Consider the following 26,254-nt stretch of genomic DNA (forward strand, 5'->3'; position numbering starts at 1 on the left):
TGCTCGCTGAAATTTCTTATATCGGTCATAAGTCACGTCGCAGTAGTACGGTTAGTACAGTTCTTGTCGCGGCCCGAAAGAAGTCACAGGGCCTCGAGGGTAAAAACGCAGCTGTTCTCGTTGTGGCCAAGCGTCATAAGTAGGGCTTCTGTCGTAGAGCCATACGGGGCTGCTGTCGGGGCGCGAGTTCATAATCATCAGTGCCCCTCACCACAGGATACGCGGAGAAGGATGCAACGTTTCGCTCAAAATCTGGTGATAGGCGGAAACTATGAGTACCTGGGTGTGTCACTTGCGCGTGCAGGCTTAGCTCTTCTCGAACTATTTGTCGGATCATTGATGCAAGATCGAGGGGCTGGTTGCTATCTACGCTTGCAACTGTCGTCGCATTGGCTAGCCTGCCAAACTTCGTCGTGATGCGCCTCATCTTCAGTTGCTCGAAAGTGCGACAGTTCCGAATGATGTCGGCGACGGAAGCCGGGGGGTCTTTTGCGATGAGGCAACTTTAAACATCCTCCGCCATTCCTTTTAGCATGTGCCCGACTTTGTCTTCTTCAGACATTCCAGGATCCAACGGACTACATACACACTTTTATGACTGCCTCAATGTAGGTCGTACAGGTTTCGCCTGGCACTTGCTCGTGTTGCAGTAGCGTCTGTTCTGCCCTTTTCCTTTTCATCGCGGAGTCGCCGAATCGCTCTTTGATTTTCGAAACAAATCTTCCTCATGTTGTGAACATTTCCTCGTGATTGTCGAACGACACCAACGCAGTATCTGTTAGCAAAAACACGACCTTCGAAAGCTCTGAAGCACTGTTCCACTTGTTGGCGGCTTTGACCCGGTGATAATGGATGAGCCATTCCTCGACGTCTTCATCCGATCTTCCGGCAAAGGTAGGCGCATCTGTCACTTGTTTAACGGAACTGGTTGGCGCAGCAGCTGGAATGGGCCGTTGTTCGTCTTTGTTGTGGGACATATTCAACTCCGGTGGACTCGGTGGAAATCCAGCAAGGCGATGGCTCCGTCGAAGAACTTGTCGTTCAGCCTCCGTCTTCGGGTGTCGATTACCCCGCACCTTCCACCACAAATCCTGCGAAGAGTTTTGAAGAAATGGTTTGATACATGAGATACATGATGATAGTAGCGTGATCGTAGCGCAGTCTGGCCTCTAAAACTCCCCGTTCTCCTCGTCTACCCTTCTTTCTTTTGTGTCTGCCTTTCGTATCCGTTACAATATCCTTGTACATTTGGATGCGGAAGAATGAAACTCCTCAGAACGTTAAATAATATTGGCGAAGTGACAGCTCCTTGAGGAACACCTCATGATTTATTATTTATGTACCAAGAAAAGCTTCGTAGAGAGCAGTAGAAGTCTGTCCCATTTAAAATTCGCATATCCAGTTTACAAGATCCTTTGGAAACTAGATTTCGTAATATATCCAACAAAATTACGTATTTTGCACTATCGTAGGCTTTGGAGAACTCTAGTGTAACAGGAGCACTTATCTGCATGTGACGCCGTGCTAATTTTATTCTACTTTATAAGTCCACGTAAGCATGCCGGATTGAGCATGATGGTCGGAAGCCAATTAGGCGGGGATTAAGTAAGTGTTTGTTCTCTACAAATTGAAGCATACGGGCATATATGCTTCTTTCAATCAATTTCACTAAATTTTAGATTTGCGCGACTGGTGTAATGTTATCCATTGTATATCCTTCCTCATGGTTTTCACGAATTGGAATTATTTTAGAAGTTTTTCATGCAGAGGGAATCAATGAAAATCTAATTGAGTTATATATAATAGCTAAATAAGTTATCAAGAGCTTTCTGAAATAACATTTAGATCATGGTAGAAGTTACCCAATCTACGCCGGGAGTTCAATCTGGCACTCACTCTATGATTTCAGCCAATTCTAACATGGCAATTTATACAAAATCATCTGATGCACTTCGTAAGCTACAACAATTTGGCAAAACTGAAAAAAAAGTAATTTCTAGTCAGTTCGTGATTTCTTTTAGGGACTAGTTTATTTCATTATTACGTAAGACTATAGAGTCAATATTAATTGGACACGGTAGACCTTTCCTACTGCGGAGAAAACTGAACAATGCGCGTTTCTTTTTACTGTCAGATCGGAAATCAAAATACTTGCAGTAGTATTCGTCGTTGGCTTTCGAAACTGTATGTTTAAAGACGGCTCAAAAAATTTCCAAATGTTGGGACTCTGGTTGTGCTATAATCTTTTCCAAGCGGCTTTTCTCTTTACGTAATCACGAGCGCAATCTTCATTCCGCCAAGGGCTGTATGAATTTCTGTTATTCAGACAAATCTCAAATTCTGACTTGCGAGAATTTTCCAACACGCAAAATATAAACGTAGTTTTTGCTGAGTGCATGCATCAGAGATGAAAGAGGATTTCGTAAGCATTTTGAAAAAATATTGTAATTAATGAAAGTTCACACTTAATCCCTCATACACGTTACAGCGGGTACTACTTCAGAAATTACTGGAAAGTAATCACTGCTTGTCGCATAATCAACAGTCGACCAAGAAGACAAACCTATTGCAGAGTAAGATCTACCCCGCCAAAGCGTTATGGATATTGAGTTTACACACGTTAGCATATTGTACAATGACCAGTTCCATAATCTGGTGCCGCACAAATATGTTCTTAATCCCCGTGATATATGGTGAGAATTGAAGTCACCTGACAGTAGAATGGCTCGTCCTCAAGAACGAAGAACCCTATCCATTGTGCCTGTTTCCTGTATGCCAAACGTAAAATATGCATTTACTATGGTAAACGGGCTACATTCAGGGAGATTCGGCTGTATCGCTAGGATTTCACACTCAGGATTAGGAAATTCAAACAATATTTTGGCCTTAAGGCATATATGAGGCGAAATAAACGGAAATATTCCGCCACCTCTACTAGTTCGGTCTAGACGAAGTGATCTGTAAAACTTTATTTGAAAATGTTTTGCAGAATTTAACCAAGTTTCTTGTAAAAGAATTAAATCACGGTTAAGTTGAGCAGTTAGCGAAGGCAAATCTACTGAAGCGGAATATAAACAGCAACAGTTCCACTGAAACACTTTCAGCGGCCCTATGATTTAGATAGGGCCGCAGAAAGTGGCGCTTCTGTAGAATGCTTTTTTTATTATAGCACTGAGCTAACTTTTCTTAGCTTTTGAGTGAGGACCGGAGGATGACTCATTGATTGATGATATTGTTCTTTTATATGCTCGAGTGTTTTGTTTCACATTTGTCATTTCCAATCTGAGTTAACCAGATTACCAGTAGCAGGCCGCACGGAAGAGGAAGTCGAAGGTTCGACACCGTCATTACAAGGATCGGTACCTGAGCTTCAATCACTAGTTTCTGGCTTAGGAACAACTGTTTGATTCGTTACAGGACTTGGACAGGTAGCTTGCATCTAATTAGGTAAATGACTACAGATGTCCTGCGATATACATTCCCCAGGGCTCATTGCCAGCCATTCCATTGGTTTTGTAACTGCCTTTTCCACCGCGGCCTCTATAGTTACTGTTAACGATACGTCCGAGGTAAGAGTTTGTCTAGCTGTCACACCTGCATGCTTTTGTCACCTCCCTAGAGCAATGTCATCTCTCAATGATTTCAACCACCTGCAATTATGTAACCCTAACAGAGCAGGTAAAATAATTAGCTAGGCGTCTTCCACCACAGAGGCAGCATCGCTCATCTTGGGCGCTACAATCACTTTGACCGTGCTCTTCCCCATATGTACAACAACGGTGACTTGACTTGCACCCGGCCCTACTATGGCCGCATCGCCAGCAATTACGACATTGCAGCGGACGCGATGCCAGAGGTTCAAATCTGAACACAAGGGACCACACCTTTAGTTCTGATGGACAGAAAGTTCCTGCGCATGTTGCAATCACCGATTCTGCTGGGACCCTTTTATTGTCTACCACTCAACTGCAGCGATAAACGGCAATTGCTCCAGTCCCGGACAATCCCTCTAATGTTTCCGAGCGAGATAGATCGGCATCGATACCTCTGACTATTCTCTTAGTGCATGCAAGGTGAGCAGGGATGAAGGCACTCACTGGAAGTGACGGTAATGATGAACACTTAAGCGAAACCGCGACACAAGGTCTGGTCTGGCGCACGACACCTCCGCAGCCTCACTGCCTCACTTGAGCGATACTCTGGTATGCACAGGTAGCAGCATGTACAGCTTTCTAGATAGCCCGGGGGTTGGTCAGCCATATAGAACCTGTAATGGAGGGAATCAGAGCCACCACGGTGCTACTGACGCCTCTGCAGATAAACAAATCTAGATGTAATCCGCCTGCCGGAATAGGGCACGTACAAGGGGAGTAAGCCTCTGCCGGGGGAGTTTTCGGATATCATCCAAGGATGAAGCAGGCGCAAGAATAATTAAGAAATCAACCAATGGGCCTAGAAAAAGCTAATACCACCCATAACCTGCCAAAGTAATCGGAACCACAGGTGGGTCCAAGGTACGTTCGAACGTGGCAAGGATCGAGCACACATTATATCGCTCGTGCCGTTCCTCTCCTTCCTTCTCTTCTCTTCTCCTTTCCGTAGCTGCCTGTCAACAATAAACTTCAACAGGGGGGACCAAGGAATAACCGGTAAAAACGAAAACAAAAACCTTTTTGCACAAATAAACTTACAAAGCATTGCAACATCATTTAGAGAAAGACATGCAAGTAAGGTGACCACGAACAGGTTTTCAGTACATATAGCACGTACAATCGTTTTACAGGAGCGATACCCCACCATAGAATAGAAGAGTTCATTATTTGACACATTTACTATTTCCTTTGGTAATATGTTCCATTGTCTTATTGATTTTGGGAAAAAAGAGTAGAAGAAGGTGTTTGTTCTGCCGTTATAGGCTGATATTTTGTTGTTGTTAACACAGCGAGTAGATATGCAGTCTGGTTCCAGAAGACAGTTGTAGCTATTGATACTTGCCTGATTGTTTTATACTCGGTGCAATAGTTTGAGCCTTAAGTTCTGCCTATGAAGGTGCAGCAGACCCCATGCTAGACTGGCCTTCAGAGTACGGGCTGTAACGATTGCAAGCAAACCTTACTGCTTCGCTCTGTAGTTTTTCCAGTGTATTAATGGGGTAATCTTGATAGGCATGCCACATTACACAGACATAATAAAATATTGTACGGACACGCATGAAGTTTACAATTTCTTCAACTTCTCGCATTGCCTGTCTGAAATTTCTGCCAATAAAATGTAGCATCCTAGCGGCTTTTGCTACGAAAGTGTCAATCTACTTATGCTAAGTGACTGATTCGGTGAAATAGACTCCTAGGTACTTGCTTTTCGACTGTATGTCGATAAACGCGCCGTCGATGTTATATCGATGCTGTGATTTGCATAATTTTCTATAAAAACGCTAGTGCCTGTTTTAACACTTAACTTCATGTTCTTTTTTTTTTTTTACACCAGTTCGCTACCTTATCTAAATCTGCTGGCGAAGTATCTATTTCATTTTCAGTAGTAATTTCTCTGTATATCACACAATAGTCGGCAAATAGCTTTGTGGGTGTTGTGTTGTAATATTTTCCAATGTCATCTATGTGGATTAAAAATAACAGGGGTCGCAGTACCCCTTCCTGAGGAATGCCCGAAGACATGCGTATTGATGAAAATTTGGTGTTCTTTAATGCTGAATTGCAATGGTAGATCCAGATCAAGTTTTTCTGCTCTGTATGGAGCAATCCTATTCCAATGGCAGAATGAGAGCGTGAGTTGTGTGTTCGAATGGCAGATTGGGACCAGCCACCGATTCCGGATCACATTGCCGAAATCGGCCGATTTGACCGGAAGTCCGCATGACGTAGTTCCTTCAGCCGACTATGCTTCCTTTCACGCTCGCCTGTTTCCGGTCACGGGCAGCTATGAATGACATGGAAAACATGGGCGCTGCGTCGCGCCATGCGTTCTTGTTCTTGCTCCTGGATGGGGACATTTCCGACTCAGGCACTATAAGTTCTCAAGTCCAGTGACGATTCTTGACAATTTACAAGCAGGGCAACTTACAACTTACAGCAGTGAGAACTTACACGCAGGGCTGAGAGTCGTTCAGGCTTCGAGCATCACGCTGGGTTATCTGTGGGCGGAGGGGAATTCGGAACGCGTTGTTTGTCTCTATACAGTTGCGCATAGGCTCGAATTGCAACTGCCATTCACATAATGCTATCACAGACAAACGTTGGCCCATTGATGATTGATTTACCATAACTCATGCGAACACGATTTTCTTTGTTTTCTCTTTTTCCTTTCGCATAATTCCAAAACTAACGCTTCTTTTCTTGCACGGCTCGGCTGCAATCTCCAGAGATGTTCTTACGAGTGACCTTTAGACTAGAGGCGTTCTTAAAGACGGTTTCTCTTCCTTTCCTCCTTAAAGAGCCTGCTAGTTTGGGCTGGTTTTTACCTTTTTTTAAAACACTTATACGTGATGAGCCGGTCATCGGAAATATTAGGAAGTTTCGTGCCATCTTAGCATATTCCGCTAATTGATTTTCCAGACGTCTCCCATGTCTTGTTAGTCTCCCTGCCAGGCACCGCGAAAGAGAGCAAATTCTGTCTACGGCTTCTATTGTCTAAGCTGTCTAGTTAAGCCGTCAGTTTATCTTCAGATTTTTCTACCACAACAATACGACTTTCTACAACGCTTGTCTTCTCTATTAGAACGGAATTTCGAATTCTAATTCATATTGTCCTGTTTAAATTTTGGTTAGCTTGGCGAGCACACGTTCGCGGCCTGTTTTCACTTCGAAGAGATTATGATTGGTCGCGCGCCACTGCATTAATCGGTCCTGGATTAACGTCTACGTCCCCCAATAGGAGCTGTAAGATTTGGGTAACACGACCTGCCCTCCTTGATGCATCTGTGTATGCCAACTGGACTCCGCCGAAGTGAGACCACCCTGCTTTATCGCTTATGGCTAGGGGTGGCCTTCACGAAATCTTACTCGTTTCGCATTGGAATGGCCGACAACGCTCTCTGCAATGCCTGTCTTTGCGAGGAGACGCTGGAACACATTCTGTGCGACTGTCCTGAATATAATGTTCAGAGACAGTCCATGGCGTCCGTTCTAGCGCACCTTGACAATAGACCATTGTCAGTTGCAACCATTTTCACATATCGCCGACTGAAGACATCGCAGCTGAAGGAGACGAAGGGACTACTTCGGTTTATGAAGGATACGGGCTTGGACAAGCGGCTGTGACTGTGATGTCACGTACCGCACAAGAGTGACAGACTGTAACCAACGACGTGTGTGCTGTGTTATGTGCCCTCTATCTCTTCTCCCCATCTTTCATCCCCCCCATCCCGCTCCCATGTGTAGGGTAGCAAACCGGTTAGGCTAAACTGGTTAACCTCCCTGCCTTCCTTCTACACTTTTTCCTTCCTTCCTTGCGAGAGTGTCAGACAGCCGTCGTAGAGAGAGAACAGCTTAGCATCAATAAAACACAGGCTGGCATGTTTAAAGCCCTCAATCATTTGTAGCTTGCTAATGGGGCACAACACTCTCAGAAGCATAACATTGCTAGAGCGATAACACTTAGATTTGTTTAGGTAACTGACCTGGTACGTTCATAAGCCTCAGTGTGGGCCGAAAAGTGTGTCGTGGCCCAGTCGCTTTAGACTTGGCTGGTCTTTTCTATGGCCAACGCACAGCGAAACCGGAAAGTTCCCCGATGGGCAGATTATATTTCGGTGCCTCGAGGATCGTACACAATTTCCAGCAAAGAAGTTCGCCCGGTGTTACATTCTTGTAATATAAAAAGGCGAAGGCCTGCTGCAGATTTGGTAATACATGAACTTATACAACAGGGTTAGAGTTCTTGCATGACATAACAAGCCGCAATGGGAAGTGCACGTGTGGCACTAAGGCGACCTCCTCACCAAGGCGCAGCGGCACGCGCTCCTTTTCCGCAGTTGCGTACTTGCGCGGCCGTCCTCGCGAGCCGCCAGAGGGTGCGCGCTCTTCCATCGCTCGCTGCCGAGACCCCCGCAGCCGCCACCGCCACTTACACTGTGACGTCAATGAGCAGAGCGAGCGCGGCCGCTTTTCTGAGCAACAACACTTGGCGCGACAGCAATCGCAAAACTTAAAATTCGGCAGACACTTAATACTGCTTACGTGTGGGAAGGCGAAAGCATTACACCGTTTGTAGACCTCGGAAGGTCATCAGCGTGCTCATTTTATGCAATCGTGACGTGGCGCCACCTCCTCCTCACTGTCACGTGCGCCAGCCAACGACGCACGCGCTAGTGAGCGAGATGCGTTTGACGTGACGTGTCCAGTCAGACACGCGATAGGGACACGTTTAGCCAGCCAGAACCGCGTAGCAGCCGCTACGCGGTTTGGTCCACACAGACCGACATGTACCAGATTTTCTTTTCAAAGCCACTGATTTACTTTGTTTACAGGAACCTCTCTGAGAAATGTGACGTCAACCCGAGCATTCGTTGACGTGTTTTAACTCCTTGCGGCGTCGACTATTTTTCATCACGGCACAGTTTCGCCAAGGTCACCGCCAAGGGCACTACTTAAGGCTTTCGCCTTAATAATCTTATAGACAGCGCAAAACACGAGCAGATGACTGCAGATAAATTGTAGCAGCTTCCGGCTAAGGCTTGGTGAGGCCATGTTCCACCACCCCGACTACGTTGGCGGCAACAGCGAATCCAAGCGGCAACCGGCACTTGAAGACGCGTGAGAATTGGCGAAAAGAGTGTCGCGCCCATTTAAAAAGATGGCGAAAATTACGTATACGGTCGTTCTACAGCTTTATATTGGTATATCGCAAACCCTATGGTAAGTTTGTCCAACTTCCTGAGCGAACTCAATGTTCCAGAATGTTGAAATCTGGAGGGAATGGAGAAAATGTTTCAGTTATCCCTGCACAATTTTCAGTTGATTACAACTTTTCGGGAAAAAATTCCTTAAACAAGACTTTGAATGTGTCATACGGAGTCATCTGCTCCGTTTACCAATATTATACAAAACAATCTATGTCACACCAAGTTTAGTCTGAATAAAAGCATGCTAAATGTAATAACGCCTGGGGAGACTCTACCCTACGAGACCTAATTAAAATAGTTACCATTAATTAGCGAACGTTTTTTTTTCTCATTCTTGCCCGTTATACGAGTTTTGTAGATGCTATCCCTGGTGTTCCCATTCAAATAAACAGGGCGCTTTATATATATTTGGTGGAAATAAGGACAGCTTTATGAGTAATATTCAGGAATAGCTCAGAGGGTCTGGTTAACTATGATCATTTGAATAAATTATGAACTGAACCGGTCTGGAGCATTCTGAGTGGGTTTTAAGAGCAGTGAAAATTTATTCCACTGCCTTGTCATGGCTACAGTTGCCATGAATGTCAAACATATCAAGAATGGGGCACCACCTTGGTAAATAATTATGCGAAGTTAAATGCGTGTGCATCCAATACAGACTTTGTAAACATTGCTTTGACAATTTCTCTAAAGCATTTTATCGACATTTTACGCTTTCTTTCCCAATGTCCTGCGGGAACTCTAGGTTAGACCAAGTTTTTTTTTGCTTCTTGTTTTTTTTTATGGGGCGGGGGGGGGGGAGACATTAGGGGCCTTTTATCTGAAGGTGTAAAGAAGGAAACAACGTTTGTGGTTTAATATTCGGAGCATTGCAAGCGACACTGAGCCTTGGTTTGCTCGGCATTTTGACGCGTTATAGAAGGTTCGTAGTGCAGTTCCAGTGTGTCTTCAGAGAGTTCACTGAAGAACCTTGTTTATATTTATTGGAAATTAGGGCTAAGCTTTTGACGATGTGATAGGCAATGTTTTAAGTGCAGAAATGTACAGCGGAAGGATACTGGTTGCACGTGTGTGTTTGTGCGCGTTTGCGTGATTATATATACATATATATCTGCGTATGGGTGTGTGTGTGTGTTCATGCGTGCGTGGGTGTTATTTTATGTATGCGCGTGCGAATGTATTCTACGGGTTCAACAAAATTTTACTTTTACACGCAAGAAACTTTTCCATAACTGCTGAAGTTATTGCCGAAGAAACTAATTCTCCTTTGCCATTTGTTTAAGTAGGAGCTCTTTAATATTCCTTCGTCTTAAATGCTTAATTTCACGTTTAAACTCAGTTGCAATAGATTAATGAAGCGAACACTTCCTTGTCGCAAAGAAAATGGTTAGAAAAATGTATCTCATTTGTGAAATGTTCCCTACTACTGTATTTTCTTGTTTTACTTATTCAGCTATTTCCGTTTTATGTGATATTGCAGTATAGGAAAACAGCTGCCAAAGAAGTGTTTTTGCAGCTGCCATAAAAGTGTGTACGTTGCAATTGTATGCGTTCATTATGTTAAACAAACTTTCAAACTTTCAAACTTTAAAATTGGTGTTCCTGACTGCCTTATTCCGGGTAAATGTGGATGATTGCAATCGAATCCCGACGATTTGTGTACACGCTCGAACGAGGCGTTCTGGAGGCGAGAACCAATATTGCGCCGGCGGAGGCGATGTCCCCACGCCGAAAGCCTGGCTTGGTGTCCAGGTACCCTACGTTCATCAAAATCCACTTGCCGCACTGTTTGACGAGGCACGATCGCGCAGGTACGCTAGCTACTTGCTCCCCTACCCAGCGCGGTCGTGGACGAGTGTGACGGCCAAGGACGGACGCGTTCTTTAGGTCGCCTCCGATTGATGAGGTAGCGTCGCAGGCTCCAGGGAGGGGCGCGACCTTAAAGATTCCTTTAGGCGGTGTTGGTTGTGGGTAAAGTGGGAAGGGCTGCAGAGGATGCGCCCAATGAGCGAACCCGGCTTGTTTCGTTTACTGAATTTGTGCAATGGCAAGACAGCTTGGGATGAAAGTAACAAAACATCATCGACTACATATCAGTAACTCCTCAATTACTGTCCGGGGACGCTAAATAATCATCCTAATCTGTTATCTATATATACTTTTTGACCAAAGTACTTGCAATTGTAAACAGCAATTTTATTTTTGTAACGTGTACAAGTTTGCCGGCTACTCTGTGGTACAGTTCATATATATACACGACCTTCGTATGGTTGATGTATATATTTTTGCTCCTGTAAAATTTTCCAAGGCAGAACGCGCGCACAGCTCACCGTGCAGATGCTTAGCGTGCATTACTCCAAGGCAGTGCGCCCTATAAACTCACTTTCCTACTTTTATCCTTACCTGTTTGCCCCAGCGTGAATTCGAAATCAGCGGCAAGCTCCTCGTGTCAACCACTTGCTCCTTTCCTCTCATTTATTCTTCTTAAGATGATTAAAACTTCCTTATTGTGAGAAAGAAGCGTTTATTTGAAATGACCGTTTCGCACAGCTGTCCGTGCGACCCGGCCAAATTTTTTCGGGCGCTCGAGAATTCTCGTCCGTGCGTGTGGGGATGCCGACGTAGCTTCGCGCGGAGCTGCGGTGAGGCGTCGTTCGCTGTAAGGGTTCTGTCCAGTCACTGGGTAAACGTCTCATGGTTGCTCAGTCACCGGATAATGAGAATTATAGCGCTCCTTCTCGCGTACAGTTCGCAGCGTTCTCAGTGCACGCCTCGCATCAGGCATAGACAGAGGCGTTGTGTGAGTTGCGCTGCAACGAAAAAATAAGAACACAGGCAGTGCAGCGAAAATTTGTGCATTTTAGTGATTTCAAAGTGCTGCAAAAAAAAAAAAAAGATAACTTCCAAATTAAAAAAAAGGATATCTTTTCTTACTCGCTGGATATCTGTCTTTGCTCGTTCAAGAAAGTACTGCTCAACACTGAATGATGCCGTAATCCGATATCAAAATGCCATTAAGGTATTAAGGATGCCAACTTCATAGCCTTTCAGGCTTGTAGGACGCATTTTGGTGATTAATTCCCAAAGTTGCGCGGGTAATTCAGAGTAATCAGTAAGTTATTTGCTTAGATTTGCAATTAAGTTCTATGCTTCCTGCATAGTTTGTTCATGCTAAATGTTTTTCTATAGGTTGCTATCATTCATTTAGATGTGCTCACAGTATCAGCCACAGTGGTCGCGCGTTTTCGCGCGGCTCAGTTATGACAGACGAATACAATAAAGAAATGAATACACAGTCTACAGTAAATAACGTTACCTGGATTCCCACATTTCATTTTTCATGCAGGGCTGTGCTATCTACTCCGCTACCTAGTGGCTGTGGTGCGCTTGACGTACTTGCAGCGGAGAAAGGGTCGACGGTTTGTTTACCTGGAATCTGAGAAGTACGATGACGTCGTAAATGGTGGAGCGGTTTGCACACCGGTGGAGTGGTCGACAGAATGTCCGCAACAAAGGCAGCACATAGAAAAGGCAAGTGTGGTGTACCTTCTTGTCGATGGGAAATGTATCAGTCCTGCATGAGTACTGAATATGCTTTTTTTCTGAATGAAAGAGAAAATTGTTATTTAGGCAACTGCAAGCGGGTATCTATACAAATGAAACAACAGAATAAAAACATAGCGAGACAAAATATGCGACATCCGTTCTGCAGAAGTTCACAAGGTGGAGGACAATGTGCGAGTATTTCGGTTATTCACGTCAGATTTCATGATTCTTCCTCTACGATGCGGGGGCCCGCATTACTGATTCTTTCCCGACCCAAGGCGAAGTGTCTAGAAAATTAACAACTTCGAAAGTATGTGCTATGAAGCGGGGGCCACGAATTGTCCGAAATGTTGCCCAAATAAGTCAGCTTGTAGCATTGTCCTGTGTATGAAGCTCAAAGTCGGTTATAATATTCTTCGCAGTTCTTTGCCATTGCCGTATCTGCATAACATTTTCTCTTTGTTGCATACTTATGTGCGCCATGCTTGTGCGGAGAGTGCCGAACTGAAACGTTTTCGTTCAGATTTTCGTTCTTGTAGAGGAAAAACGGCTCAGTTTTGAATCTACTCGGAAAGATGAAGTAATTGCTCAAACCGGTTTCAACCAATTTATGTATGTATACCAGACGAATAATTGCAGAGAAGCTGCATAAATTTATGTTGTTGAGAAAATTGGTGGCGCTGCTAGGTGTCGCGGAAGCATGTAATAGTAATAATAAAGGCACAAGGATTATTTTTCAGGCTGCAAGTAATTTAAAAAAAAACATCACTCTGATCCAACAGTATTCTTGTTATCTAATTGAAGAGAAGCTTTAGTGAAATGCCTAATTAATCCTGTGTAACTACGTGCAATGCTAAAGAATCCGTTTAACGTAGAGAAAACAACGTACCGACAACTAGAGCGGTGTATAATATATGTCTAAGGAAGAATGGTTATGAGAGGTGCATGCCCATAGATGTATGACTCATGCGTACGTATGCTTTTCATGATCAAGACAGCCGAAAAGACAACTCAGGCCGCGTATCGATTGAGGGTTAGCCATAACTACGACCTTAGGTGGTTTTTCACTATGGAATTACTAGACAATGAGCGTTAACAAGATAACGAAGCTTCGCCAATTGGATCAACCAATTGCAGCCGTTCAGGTAACCATACCTGCGGAACGCTATCTGATAGATCCGAATGCAGCAGTTAACCCAAGAGAACGATGAATAGCTTTATAAAACTGGATACGCCATGGGATGCAAACTATCAACAGCTATGCAATGGGTTTTTCAAATCTGTTATTTCAGCTGCACGCTTTATGCGATGTCATGGAAACCCTCACCAACTCGCCTTATGCCAACGAACCTTCATCTTTACTCACAACCCCAGCGCGGTTAGGCCACTCGATCCCAAAGGAAACCTTTGCACATTTGTAAGCCTACTCACGAACTTCACAAGGCTTCGAGTGTGTACATTTTTGTTCACTGGGTGCAAGCACGTGTTCATGACCACAAACATGACCTTGCCGACCGCATTGCTCACACTTTCTCGACACCTGTAACTCTCTCTTCCCCTCCGCTATGACCCCCACTTTGTTCTGATGGCCCTTTTCCTTGGAGTCATCATCGACCGTGATTTGTCTTGGAAACCACATATTTCATATATGAAGAAGGGGGTGACTGAAATAGCCAATGTATTCAAATTTGTTGGCAGAAAGTCACGGGGTGCATATGAGTAACCGGTACTACAACTATACCATACCAAGTATACCAAGTATTTGCCAGTTTACGTTGATCTAGAGAGCCTGCAGCAGCTTCAGGAGAGGCAGAACCTTGTTGTCCCGCTTTCCTAAAATGCAGTTAAGTAATGTTCCTTCTCACAAACAGAGTTAACGTTAGCAAAGGCTTTCAGGACTGGCTAATGTTAGGCAGAGCTGAGCGCTGAAGTGAATCTCTACACGTGCAGGGTCATGACGAGATCCTTTTCTTCGGTGTCAACACGGACGGGGACCGCCTCGCGGTGAGCGTCTCTCGCCTCCGCAGCCACGTGGCCCAGCTCTGGCTAGACTTGCACACCCGAGACGGAAGGCGCTACTCGCTGCCAGCGGATGTCACGCTCGACCGCAGCGCCGGAAGCTGCTTCTCGGCCGCCGGTCTGAGGCTGCAGTGCTTGGCGCCCAATCGCCGGTGGCGCGTCGCATTCAATGGCATGCTCAGGTTAGTGCGTCTCTCGAGTGCGTAGACGTAAGTTACATTGCTGGATACACAAAGTGCGGGATAAAAAACAACATTAGTCGCAGATTGCTCGGAAGCAGATAATAATATTGGTTTTGAAGTGACGCAACACATTTTTTTCTCGGAAATAAAAAACACAGGCGAGATTTGTCATTGTGAAACAGCTGAGACGCTTGTGTGAACGCGTTCTCGCCAGTTAGCCGACATTTGCCTAAGGGAAGGGAAAAGTTCACTAGATGAAGAAGACTGACGTTGAAGAATATGGCGACAGCAATTGTTCGACCGAGGTCGATTTCAAGTGTACGCAGTCAGTTTAGTGTGTTGCGAAAATAAAAGAAAAAAAGACCACCTGCACCTTGTTTATTGGCTACCAACAAAAGTTTACTGCTTCACAAACGAAGATATTATCCGTCTCCATCAAAGCGATACCAGCGGAATGGTGTTCACCGACTGTCACACCCACATAGAAAACGTTTCAGTTCCCAGCAAAGTAAATTAGGATCCTGTACGTGCTATACATCTCGCGGGGCATCGACCATCAGACAGGATCGGAACAGCGCGCCGCGTGCGCGGGGACGCGCTGTTACTATGCTGGACATCGTAAACTCTCCCATAAGCTTTAAACCGTGGTGTCGGACAAAGGCAGGCGTTTCCTGCGGTCCTGGCTGCATAAATATCTTGTAATTCCATTAAAATCTGTTGAGTCGTCTCCGGAATTCTGCTGTAGCAGGTTTGCGCCATCCTTTCACGGACATTGGCGACACGCCAGTTGCGCCTGCTGGACCAGTAACCGAAGAGCGCGCGCTCGCACTAAAGTCAGGATGTGTTGCGACCATGTTGTTTCCTACTAACCTCACTATATAGGCAAACTCACGCGTTACTTTTTATATCAGCTGCAGCAGGGTGGTTGAGCCAGCTTGGGGATGACGGGCAGTATACGAATTTTCCCAAACGTCGTTATTCAGAAGCCTTGGTTATGGTAATCAATGGTGTTCTTTTTCTTTTTAACATAGGTAGGATATTAGGCAATAAAGTAACACGAGCTTGGTGGAGCAGCACACCTCTCCGTCCCGAAAGGGACGCTCATAATACCCAGCCATCCATCCAGCCACCCAGCCGAGGCCAAGCGACAACGCCTACAAAACCCGGCAGTGGACGCATAGCGTGACCGCCGTGAGCATGCACAAATATTTGAATGCGAGGCCGACGCAAGGCGACTACGCCGACAAGACACGGTAGTTCTTGCCGATGCTGCCCGCTGTCATCGAGTTCTTTCTGGCTGGTGCGTGTGTATGTGCACGTCCCGCCGAGCGTGTTTACTTACCCAGCTAGTATATGTTTGCTACAATTCATACTGCCAATAAATCTACGTAGCCTACTGCGTGTAGTATTCTAACATTTCGCTATTGCTTACATTAATTCACGCCAATGGCGAAATCGTGTTCTTTAAGTAAACCAACAATGAAATTGTCCAACAGCAGGATACGAACAGCGGACCTATATATAGCACGAAAGTCCGATACTGTAACCATTACGCCACGGACATTTTACCCCCAAAACGGCGTGCCTCTTAATCATATCGTAGTTGTGACATGTTAAACCTTAGAAATTATTTAAAATAACGAATACTTCACCATACATATAAATGAAGGCCGATACCAAAGAGAGAGAGAGAGAGAGAGTTCAACGCTGTTCTACTCCCGTGACGCGAAGAATGACGCAATGAAGGTCGGTGCGTGGTCACTACGCGCCGTATCTCAATTGGAAATGAGTTTGACTTTCATCGACTTCCACTGGAGGTTGAATTGCAGTTCAACTTTTTTAATTGTTGCGTCACCTGGCGTTACGAAGGAGGACACACATGACGTTCACATGATCATGACGTATTTCCTGAACGCAGTTTTTGCTGAGGGTCCTCTTTTGATTTACTTTTTTGTGTCTCCTACGCATCAGAGTAAATCCGCGTCTCAAAAGCTGACTCCGACATCCGCCGCGTTTTTCTCAACCGCACTAATGCTGGTGTGCCTGCGTTCTAGTCTGTTGTGCATCACATTATGTCAGGCTATACATAGCTTGCAAGTTACGGCATGACTGGCACCCCACCGAAGCGGCGGCAGCATTGGAAGTCTAACTTGTTACGCATAGACAACTAATAGAGCCACTCACATTAGGGTCGCAGTTGGGAAGCCTGATGATCGCAATACCTGTGTGCGATTTTTCATTGGCGCAAGAGTGGCCGCGGTTTTCAAGTAATAAACCATTCACTAAACAACTGTTTGTGTCAGAAGACATAATAAAACGTTCTTTTCGTTCTGTGCAGCGCCATTCACCCGGTTGTTAAAATGTTTCTTTGTAGATTCTGTGGCTTCTTATGCGTAATGCTGTCCACTTCCGAGTGAGAGCTGTTTATTGTGGTGTAATACTCTCAGTGTTGGATTCACGCGCGCTCCATGCGAAGAAAATGTGCAAATGGGCGGTGTGTTGGCCCTTACTCGCTGGGACCGGCCATCGACACGATGATGAACGTCAACGCTTTAGCTGAAATGACTTACGGGGACTTTAGCTACTTCGTCAACTCTTCGAGCTTCATAACACTGGAGGAAATGAAGGCATTTACGTTCCTTCTGCCATGCAGTTACTTTACAAGTGCCGTCATTAGTAGCCTATCGAGGAAATCAGTTCAGGAAGACAAAAACAAGAGTCATTCCAATCTGTGAAGGTGGTTGACAAGTGCAGCTGTTTAGCATAAGACATGGAGGTGATGTATAATTTTGAAGGTACGAACTCATTTGTTGTCTTGATGGGCGGTCATCGTGACGAAAGGTACGCACACTCATTTATTGTCTTGATCGCTGGTCATTACTTCACTCGCAGCTGCAATCACATTCTTTGATAATGTGATATCCATGTACGTTCACTGTTGGGTGGTCGGTTGGGCCGGGTCTGTGTGGCATCGCAAGGAATATGCTTGCTTAACGGAACGCGTAAACAGTTCCCTTTTCAGTATCGACACATCCACATTGAAATCACCGAGAAACGACAAGAGGGGTAGTGTCATCGCAGCTACTCACGCAAAGTGAGTAGCCATGAAGCTTACGAGACTATGAGGCATTGCATTTTTCGCTTGCTTACAGGGGTATGAGCCATTGCTGACGGGGGTATGAACAATTCAGGATGACAGTTTTCGACATGCTGTTCTGTATGTTGTATTCGCGATTAGAAAGAATTTAGGCACTACTCGCTTCACTTTGCTGAGTGCTTGTAGCCTCTGCCTTACAGGACTGTGAGGCATTGCATTTTTCCTTGCTTACGGAAGTATGAATGCTTATGGTGGTATGAGTCATTGATGATGATAGTTTTTGTTTAAGGAGAACAAAAATGCAGTAAACCCTAGCCAGATACAGCTTCGCTGTAAAAGGTGTGTTTACTTGGGGAAGTAAGAATAACACAGTGTTTGCGTGGGTGCTGGCCTTCTACTGCGTCGCCGCTCGCAGTACACATCGACTCCTTGGATGCCGCCACTCCGAAATCAGCCTTGGCCTTATTTTTTTTCCACGCGCAGTCTTTTCTAACGATTATAGCACCCAGCGCTTTCATGACACCCGCTGTATCGCAGCAGAAGCGTTGGCGCTCGATCCAGACTCCTCTCTTCCCACAGCTTAAGTGGACTGTCAATGAGGGTAAATTGAGATACGTTTGCACTGCGCTTCAACGTTTCAATGAGCATGATATTTATTTGAGTGAGCCTGGCACGAAAGGGACGCCGCACACTCGCATATTAGCACTGCCATGGTTGAGATTGATGTGCAAGCCAGCCATGCCAGCCTCACACCGTGCCGCTTCGCGCTAAACAACTTTGTGCGCTTGTACTGATTGTTTACGACCGTTGGACGGCGGATGAGGCTTGTGTTCGCCGACTCCCGTCTCGTGGTCGTTTGGCTGCCGTGGGAGCATCCAAATAGTGCGCAGGAAACTATGACTAATGAGAGTGACAGTAAAAACAAACTTACGCTCGTTCACTGCTGAGCGAGCTGACCTGCAGGTGGTCCTACACAATGGAGGACCTCTATTACAGAATTCGTGACCGTGACGCAGGTGAAACTGCTGCAACTAAGCCACCAAGCCATCGGCGATGAAAGTTCACGTTGGTGACGCCCAGTTCTCGAAAGTACGCAAGTGCACCCGAAATTTCTCCCCAGATATTTACGTTTACATTTACATTTGCGACAATTTGGGGCACTAAGTAGGCGTACCAGGGGCGACGATGACGGCATGATGAGAGTCGTATCACGAAGTTTGAATGACAACAATGGAACCATCTCGATGGCAAGGAGAGGAGGAGACAAAAGGGAGGAAAGACAGGGAGGTTCGCCAGTGTAAGCACCGGCTGGCCTTCCTGTGCTGGGGAAAGGGTAAAGGGAATAAAAGGTGAAAGAAGAAGAGGGAAAAAAAGGAAACCTCAAAATTCGCCCAGTAACGAGATACTATGCGCCACAACATTCAAAGACGGTCATACAATTCGCATGTCCTTAAAGGCCTTGAGTGCCGAAGCCAGTCTGGACCAGTGTCCTAGAGCATTTTCCTCTGTAAAGGGGCGATTGCCCAGTTTCTCGAGCGCGGTCACGAGCATTTTTCTTGGCGCTTTGTAACGGGGACAGTCCGAAAGGAGGTGCTCAATCGCCTCCTCGCAGCCACAGGTGTCGCAAGTAGGGCTGTCGGCCATTCCAATGCGGAATGAATAGGAGTTCGTGAATGCCACGCCGAGCCACAGGCGGCACAGAAGTGTTGCTTCCGTTTGTGGTAACCCTGGTGGTAGACGGAGTTGCAGACGTGGATCCGATCTGTCGAGACATGGGTTCGTGAATTCACTGGTGTTCCAGTGAATTCACGAACCTCGATGGCAAAACGACCAGGAGCGCGTACCTATTGCCCAAGCTGGTAGACAACTTGGCCTACGGGGTCGGCGTATGTGGCTGCTTGGCTGGCTGGCTGGCTGGCTTGATAGATAGATAGATAGATAGATAGATAGATAGATAGATAGATAGATAGATAGATAGATAGATAGAAAGATAGATAGATAGATAGATAGATAGATAGATAGATAGATAGATAGATAGATAGATAGATAGATAAGCGTAAAGTGTCTTAACTAGGCAAACAATGCTAATCAAATTACAAAATAAATCAGTAAGCTTGCCATTGCCATCCCCGTTATACGATAATCGTCGCTGTCTTGCTTCTGTAGTCACAGAAGTAGTAGCGTCACACACGCTACTCTGTCCTGTTAAACTGCACTGTGTAATTAACGTCTACTGTGTCCCATCCGATACTGTAGGTAACGAATCACCACCAACCTCAAACTGCCCCTCAAGTGATATTTCATATTGCATTAGCGCGGCGGTCTGCCACATACCCGCACGACGTCAAATAATTGCATTCATGACGTTAGCACCCCAAACTAATTATTTGCAAAAAGCTACGGTGGTTTCTTCATTAAATCATGAGATGCTTTCTTTGGGACGTGGCAGAATTGGGCAAACATAGAAGCGTTCGAATTTCTAGCGATTCGCTTCCTTTGAACCGCATTCACCACACTCCGTGGGACATGTGCAGTGACCCAAGATGTCAAGAGCTTCATTGAAGAGGGAACACACCCAGTGCATTAATAGTGTAGCTCGCTAAAGCATTGGCGTGAAAGACGTTCACTGAAAAAGGGCACTTGCACTTTTTCACTTATGCACTTATGCACTTATGGCGCAGCCGGGCAAAGCGTCATGTTGCTGTCCTTGAAGAACCTTCGTGACACTGGTTCAATTTCGCTAAACGTAAGAGAAATGCGTCGTTTGATTATATTGATTCAATTTTAACTCGCTAACCGTCGAAAGTCATCGTGAGACGGGTTTCGCTGCAATTTTTTTCGTCATTTTAGAGCGGCGCATTCCCGATGGCCCATGCTTAGTTACCCAAATTGTAGTCAAAGACGTTCATCGAAAAGGGCGACACATCTCCTGGCACAAACCCAAACTTAGCATCAAGAACGTTTATTGAAGACCAGCACAGGCGGAGTGAAAAATGCGCAGTGCTGCAAGTCAGTGTCAGTGATCGGCGACACGAACTCAGCGGCCTAACAATAGTGTGCGGCTGTAAGCTGTGTGCTCGTAAACATGTCACGGAATCAATGTTTGTACCCAATCTGTCTTTTAGGACTAACATTCAACACGTAATTAGCAACGTTATGGTTAGGCTCGGCATAACTGCTTTGACATTAAATTGTTGTTCGGTCTTGCAGGAGGTGTGTCCGCCGCCTTCGCGTTAAGATTATCTTAAATAAATAAATAAATAAATAAATAAATAAATAAATAAATAAATGAACGGAACGCTCGAAACCCCGCCTCGCTGCAATTCATGCAACCGTTATCTCATGACCTATATCCCCACATTAAATAGCATGCCAAGCCTGTTGCTCGGCTAACGTCTCCAGAGGGGAGGGAACTTTCTCGCTCTGGCGTGCTCAAAACTTGCCCAGTCGCTTGCCTGGCTTGCCCTCGGACTAGTCGCTATTGCATATTGACACGTGTACTTGTCTTTATCGGGCGACACGTTTCACCGCCTAACAAATTTTGTCGCACAACGCAGGACGCGCCTGCATGTATCGGAAGTTTCTGGAATGTTATCGATGGTTTCATCCGCTGTCTGTAACCGAACCTTGTGTAATCTCATTGCATGTGCGCGCGACGCGAATAATGTAGAACTTTGTGGAAGGCGCGCGTGTCCCAGCGATTACTCTGGAGCATTCGACGACTGATGTATAAAAGCCGACGTGCTTTACCCGCTCATCAGATTTTCGCCGATCGCCGAGTGTATTCGCCGCTATCGTTCTTTGAGCGTAGCTTGCTCTAGGGGGCACAAGTTCGCCCAATAAAATGCTAGTTTCGTTAATCAGTGTTGCTGCCTTCTTCGCCGTCACTACCACGTGACAATATCAAGAGGAATTCATGAACGTATTATTTAAGGTTCGATAACAATAAAGAAGAAGAAAATAAAATTTAAAAAGAATGGTGCGGCAGTTATTACGAAACCTCTTTTTTCGTGTCTTGTACGAATTCAAGTTCCTTACAGCGGTGAATGGTTATGAGATTGTACTATGGTTACTAAGTGTTCCCGTAAGTTTGTTCTGTTTTTTATTAAACCGTATACGCAATGACCATAATTGATTTTAGGAGTTTATACTACAGTGTCATTATTTTCATTAACCACTTTGCGTAACAACACCCCTCTGCATGTAATTTGAGCTTCAATGTATTAGAACAATATATAATTGGAAATAAATGAAGAAACCTTGACGGGGAATTACTGCGACTGGTGTTTGGGTGGGAGACAGCTACAACACAAACCCAGATTCAAGAAAAATGTAAAGCAACAACAAAACAGTATGCAGTGAGTACGAGTGGTGCGCAAACCTGAGAAAATTGAAAAACATTTTGTTTTTAGACTAACTGCTGAGAACTTTTGAATAACTGACAATTCAAAACATTGCAATCACTATTGTTTTTTAACTACTTTTTAAAACACGATATACGTACGCTGAATGCCTTAGCCGGTTGTCGTTACAGTCTTTTTTCTTTTCTGTTCAGGATGCAACCTCATTCCACAAGTGCGACACCAGAGGAACCAGAAGTTCACGTGAAGATTGGACTCATGTGAGTACTGAACCAACACATTACGCGAGCAACGTACGCTTTATTTCAAAAATAAAATTCCCATTTTCGGCCGGGAGGTGAAGCATCAATTGCGGTAGCGAATGTGCGGAGAACTATAGGAAGTAAGCATAGTAGCTTTGTCGGCCGTATAAACTTGTAAATTTTGGCTGCAAACTAAATTAACCAGCGTGGTGTCACGCGCACACAAACAAACATGAACACATCACACTCGATGACAGCGGAAACTCGCTGTCAAAATTCTGGAGGGAGGAAGCGCGGTAGCAGCAGCGAGCGAATTGACCTTCGTGCGGCCTCTAGCTTCAACGCGAACTAAGCGTCGAAAGCACAGCAGGGGCCCTATAGCCCTGACGTAAAATTTGCGTAACCACCGACGCAAGCATTGGGCGGTCACCTTCAGGGTCGTCTGAAGAGAACAATCAAACGCTCTCCTCATTTATAGGAGGTCCCTTTTGTTGGCTTGAAAAACGACTAACAACGCCTACACTGAGCTGGCTGACGAGAGCTTATTAGCCAGCTCAAGTGGAGAGGGATTCGATGGGGCCGCGCCAGTGCACTGTAAATCGATAACCGGATGAAGAGGGTAGTGCCGGCGTCTGCTATTGGTCTGCGTTCCCTTACTTATAGCTTGCGATGGCTGATCGAAAATCGCAGCGGCATGCAACTGAAGATTAAGAATGCTGCTAAAACGCATCCTCAGCAAAGAAGAGTTGGCAAGCGTGGTCGTAAACTGCCGGAAGTGCTCGAAAACGTTACACGGCCCCGCAAAAAATTTTATTGTACGAAAATACACCCATGCTTTCCGGCAGGTGCGAGTAGGCAGTGCCAGAGTGACAGGCGGCAGCCATCTTTTATTTTTTCCGGAACGGGGCAGCGTGCAGATATTCAGAGAAAAATTCAGTTTTGTGCACGCATATTAATGCATCTTTGAGGCGTACACGTCGCTTTGACGCGGTAAGTTTTCACGGTTTGGGGACTTCGCGTGACAGGAAGGTGAAGTGGGTGCAGCCCGAAAACTCTTGACCAATAGCCTAGGGCTAATGGCGAAAAGGCGTCGAATCAGAAGTAACTATTTTGCTTTTGTTCGGCCCAATCATGCATAATCAGTCTGTACAGGTCATATCAAATGGGGAGCTGTCACGATTTTCGTGACGTTGCATAACAGAAAGGTGAAATGGGGGTGGTTCAAAAAGGTTTTGACAAATCGCAGAGAGCTGATTGCAGAATTCGAATAGAAAAGTTAGGAATAGCTTTATTTTATAGCGACCCAGATGCGAAGCTACCAGCACTGGGTGCACTTTGTCCACATCGCAGATCACTTTAAGACAGGGCGCCCACACGGCAGCGCAGTACGCAGCAACCACCGCAGTAGAACGCCACCCCCCCCCCCCCCATGTCTTTCCACTTCCTTCCCGCTTTCCTCCCTAGCGCGCGAGATAGAGCAGCGGTCTACGGTTGGCCCTCTGAAGGTTCCCTCGCACATAGGGCATACAGCGCGGGGGTAATGTTATCGAGCTTGGACTTTATTGGAACATCGCGGCGACGGCGATGACGACTGCAAAAATGCGCCTGGAGTGCCCATACATTTACTATAGCAATAAAGAAGTAGGCAATCGGTCACCACATGACAGTTTTGTTTGTTGTCTTGTATAGGTGATGTGTTGAATGAAAGTGCATGGTATACGATTGTCTTTTTTTGAATGCAGGATATTAAGAAAATTAATGGCACTTTGTTATACAGAAAATTCAGACAAAACATTATGCGTAGTAGAAGGGGGCACTAAAAAAGTAACAACCACGAAAGCTACATGGTAACGTCCCATACATATGCAATAAGTCATGTCAGATAGATACTGCAAGAGGTGACTCATAAGAACATAACTTATTCGTAATGATAAAATATTTAATATGTCATAGTTCAGTGAATGCCGAAAAACTGAGCCGCATAGTTTAATGCGCGATCCTCACGGGAAAATACAAAAGCAGGAACTTCTTTTCTTGCTTTGTCAAGTCTCCTCTGGAGCACCACGCAATCCAGCACTGTGTACCACAACCTACTCGCCCAGCTGCGAATGTTTTTTTACACATAAAGTCATCCCACAAAGAATCCGACGGACTATGATCAAATTTACTTCAGTAATCTTACAACACTATACCACGCTGTACCACGCTAGTACGAAAATTATTTTCCAAATATGTTGCTCGCTCCAATAAACCTCCGATGAATCATCCGCGTACGCTTTTGCTATGTAACAGTTGGCTATGAGATCACGATCTTCTTGACGCTTAGCAGCTCTAATTTACAAGTCTAATGTCAGTAAAAAAAATTTCATATTTATTTTTCGATGGGCTCGTAAGCCGTGAGCACGGCTACACTTTCTGCGGCTGCTATCCTCACAGGCTAACCAGGCTTTCGATATACCAAACGTACCAAAGTGCCAGTGCACCGAACCTTCGCAAAGGTGTTCTTGCTAAATAACCACAAATTTGCACGCCCCTTCATTGTATTAGTATGTAATGAGTATCCTTCAAATAAACTTGGCCACCACTTGATGTTTGCTGTCCCAAAGCTCCTTTTAATCGTTTTTTTTTCAGCTGGTCTGCCCTGTCACACACGTCGGAGCAACCAGCGGAGATTGCAGCAGCTATGTTGGCAGAGAGCTGTGCTGAAAGCCCGACGCTTCAAATGCTGCGCGATATTAAGAGGTAGGCATGGCTTAAGCACCTTGTACGTTTGTCTCCTTGAGCTGGGTTATTGTTTGCTGTAGCAATGAATTATAATACTGGTTAGTTTAGAAAGAAATTCTGGACACGAACAATCTGCGATTCAGTCTATTTCCCACTGAAAGGTGAGGAAAAGTTGTTTTCACGAGTTTGTTCTCCGTATTTGTAAAAAAAAAAAAAAAAATAAAAGACTGGTACAGAAATTCTGAGATTTGTGTACTAGTGCGTAATAATTCTTTGGCTCGGCTGTTATTTCGCTTTTGCTTACTTGCTTTTCCTAGTTTACGCATGCCTGCCCCTCGCTTTTCCGGTGCCAAAGAAATTAGATCCATGTGCCGAATGGTGTCGATACGAGTTGCCAGGAAGCTGCATAGTCCCTTCAAAGCGATTGCGTCAACTGAGCCGGGACGCCGTCACAACCTGTTTCCCCCACAGCTATCTTTTCCCTTTTACAGCGAAGATGTATTTGGCTAGGTTCTGGCAAAAATTGCGTGTGTATCAATCTGTGTTGATCGAGAATTTACCCCATACGTGGACCAATCGCGAAGATAGTCACAATACCTGGCCGAACCGCGGCGGAGCTGAATCAGGCTTTAAGCACTTCACCAACTTGCAAAAATAACTTTAATATTGTTACGGTGAAGTGAAGGAAGAAGTTGAATTGGACTAGAGAAAGACGAAGTCTGGCAGTTGCCTGAACGCCATATCCATCATTTGTAAGTATACGTTATTTTACACTCGTGGGCCTGCTTTCTTCCCGCAACATTTTGGTGGAAGGTGCGGGGTACAACCACGGAACTTCGCAGCGGACGTCATCTACCTGCCGCTGCAATGGCAAATCAACCGACACAAGAGACAACGCCTCGGCAGCCCGTGCCAACGGTCATCCTCACTCACCCACGGGACCCGGGAACATTTTGTGGCACGGACAACGCCGACGTCGAGGACTGGCTTACGATGTACGAGCGAGTGTGCGACAACAACAGGTGGGATCCTACAACGATGCTTGCAAACGTAATATTTTATCTGAGGGGAACTGCGAAGCAATGGTATGACACACATGAAGCTGACCTAACGAGCTGGGATGTCTGCAAAGAAAAAATGCGAGACCTGTTTGGCAGACCTGTCGGTCGTCAGCTGGCAGCAAAAAAAGAACTTGCTTGCCGCGCTCAGACGTCCACAGAATC

The 26,254-nt window shown here is 45.4% G+C and overlaps 1 protein-coding gene across 1 annotated transcript in view; it reads left to right on the forward strand.

Moving 5' to 3' along the window:
• LOC126540574 (uncharacterized) overlaps positions 1-26,254 on the forward strand; it is a 65,712-nt gene that overhangs the window by 13,445 nt on the left and 26,013 nt on the right. Inside the window, exons 2-5 of the mRNA XM_055076458.2 lie at positions 12,207-12,391; positions 14,357-14,607; positions 22,260-22,325; positions 24,939-25,049. Coding sequence (XP_054932433.1) covers positions 12,207-12,391; positions 14,357-14,607; positions 22,260-22,325; positions 24,939-25,049 — 613 coding nt within the window. The remainder of the gene's footprint in view (positions 1-12,206; positions 12,392-14,356; positions 14,608-22,259; positions 22,326-24,938; positions 25,050-26,254) is intronic.

The sequence above is a fragment of the Dermacentor andersoni genome, chromosome 2 (assembly GCF_023375885.2).
Source record: "Dermacentor andersoni chromosome 2, qqDerAnde1_hic_scaffold, whole genome shotgun sequence".
Taxonomy (NCBI): domain Eukaryota; kingdom Metazoa; phylum Arthropoda; class Arachnida; order Ixodida; family Ixodidae; genus Dermacentor; species Dermacentor andersoni.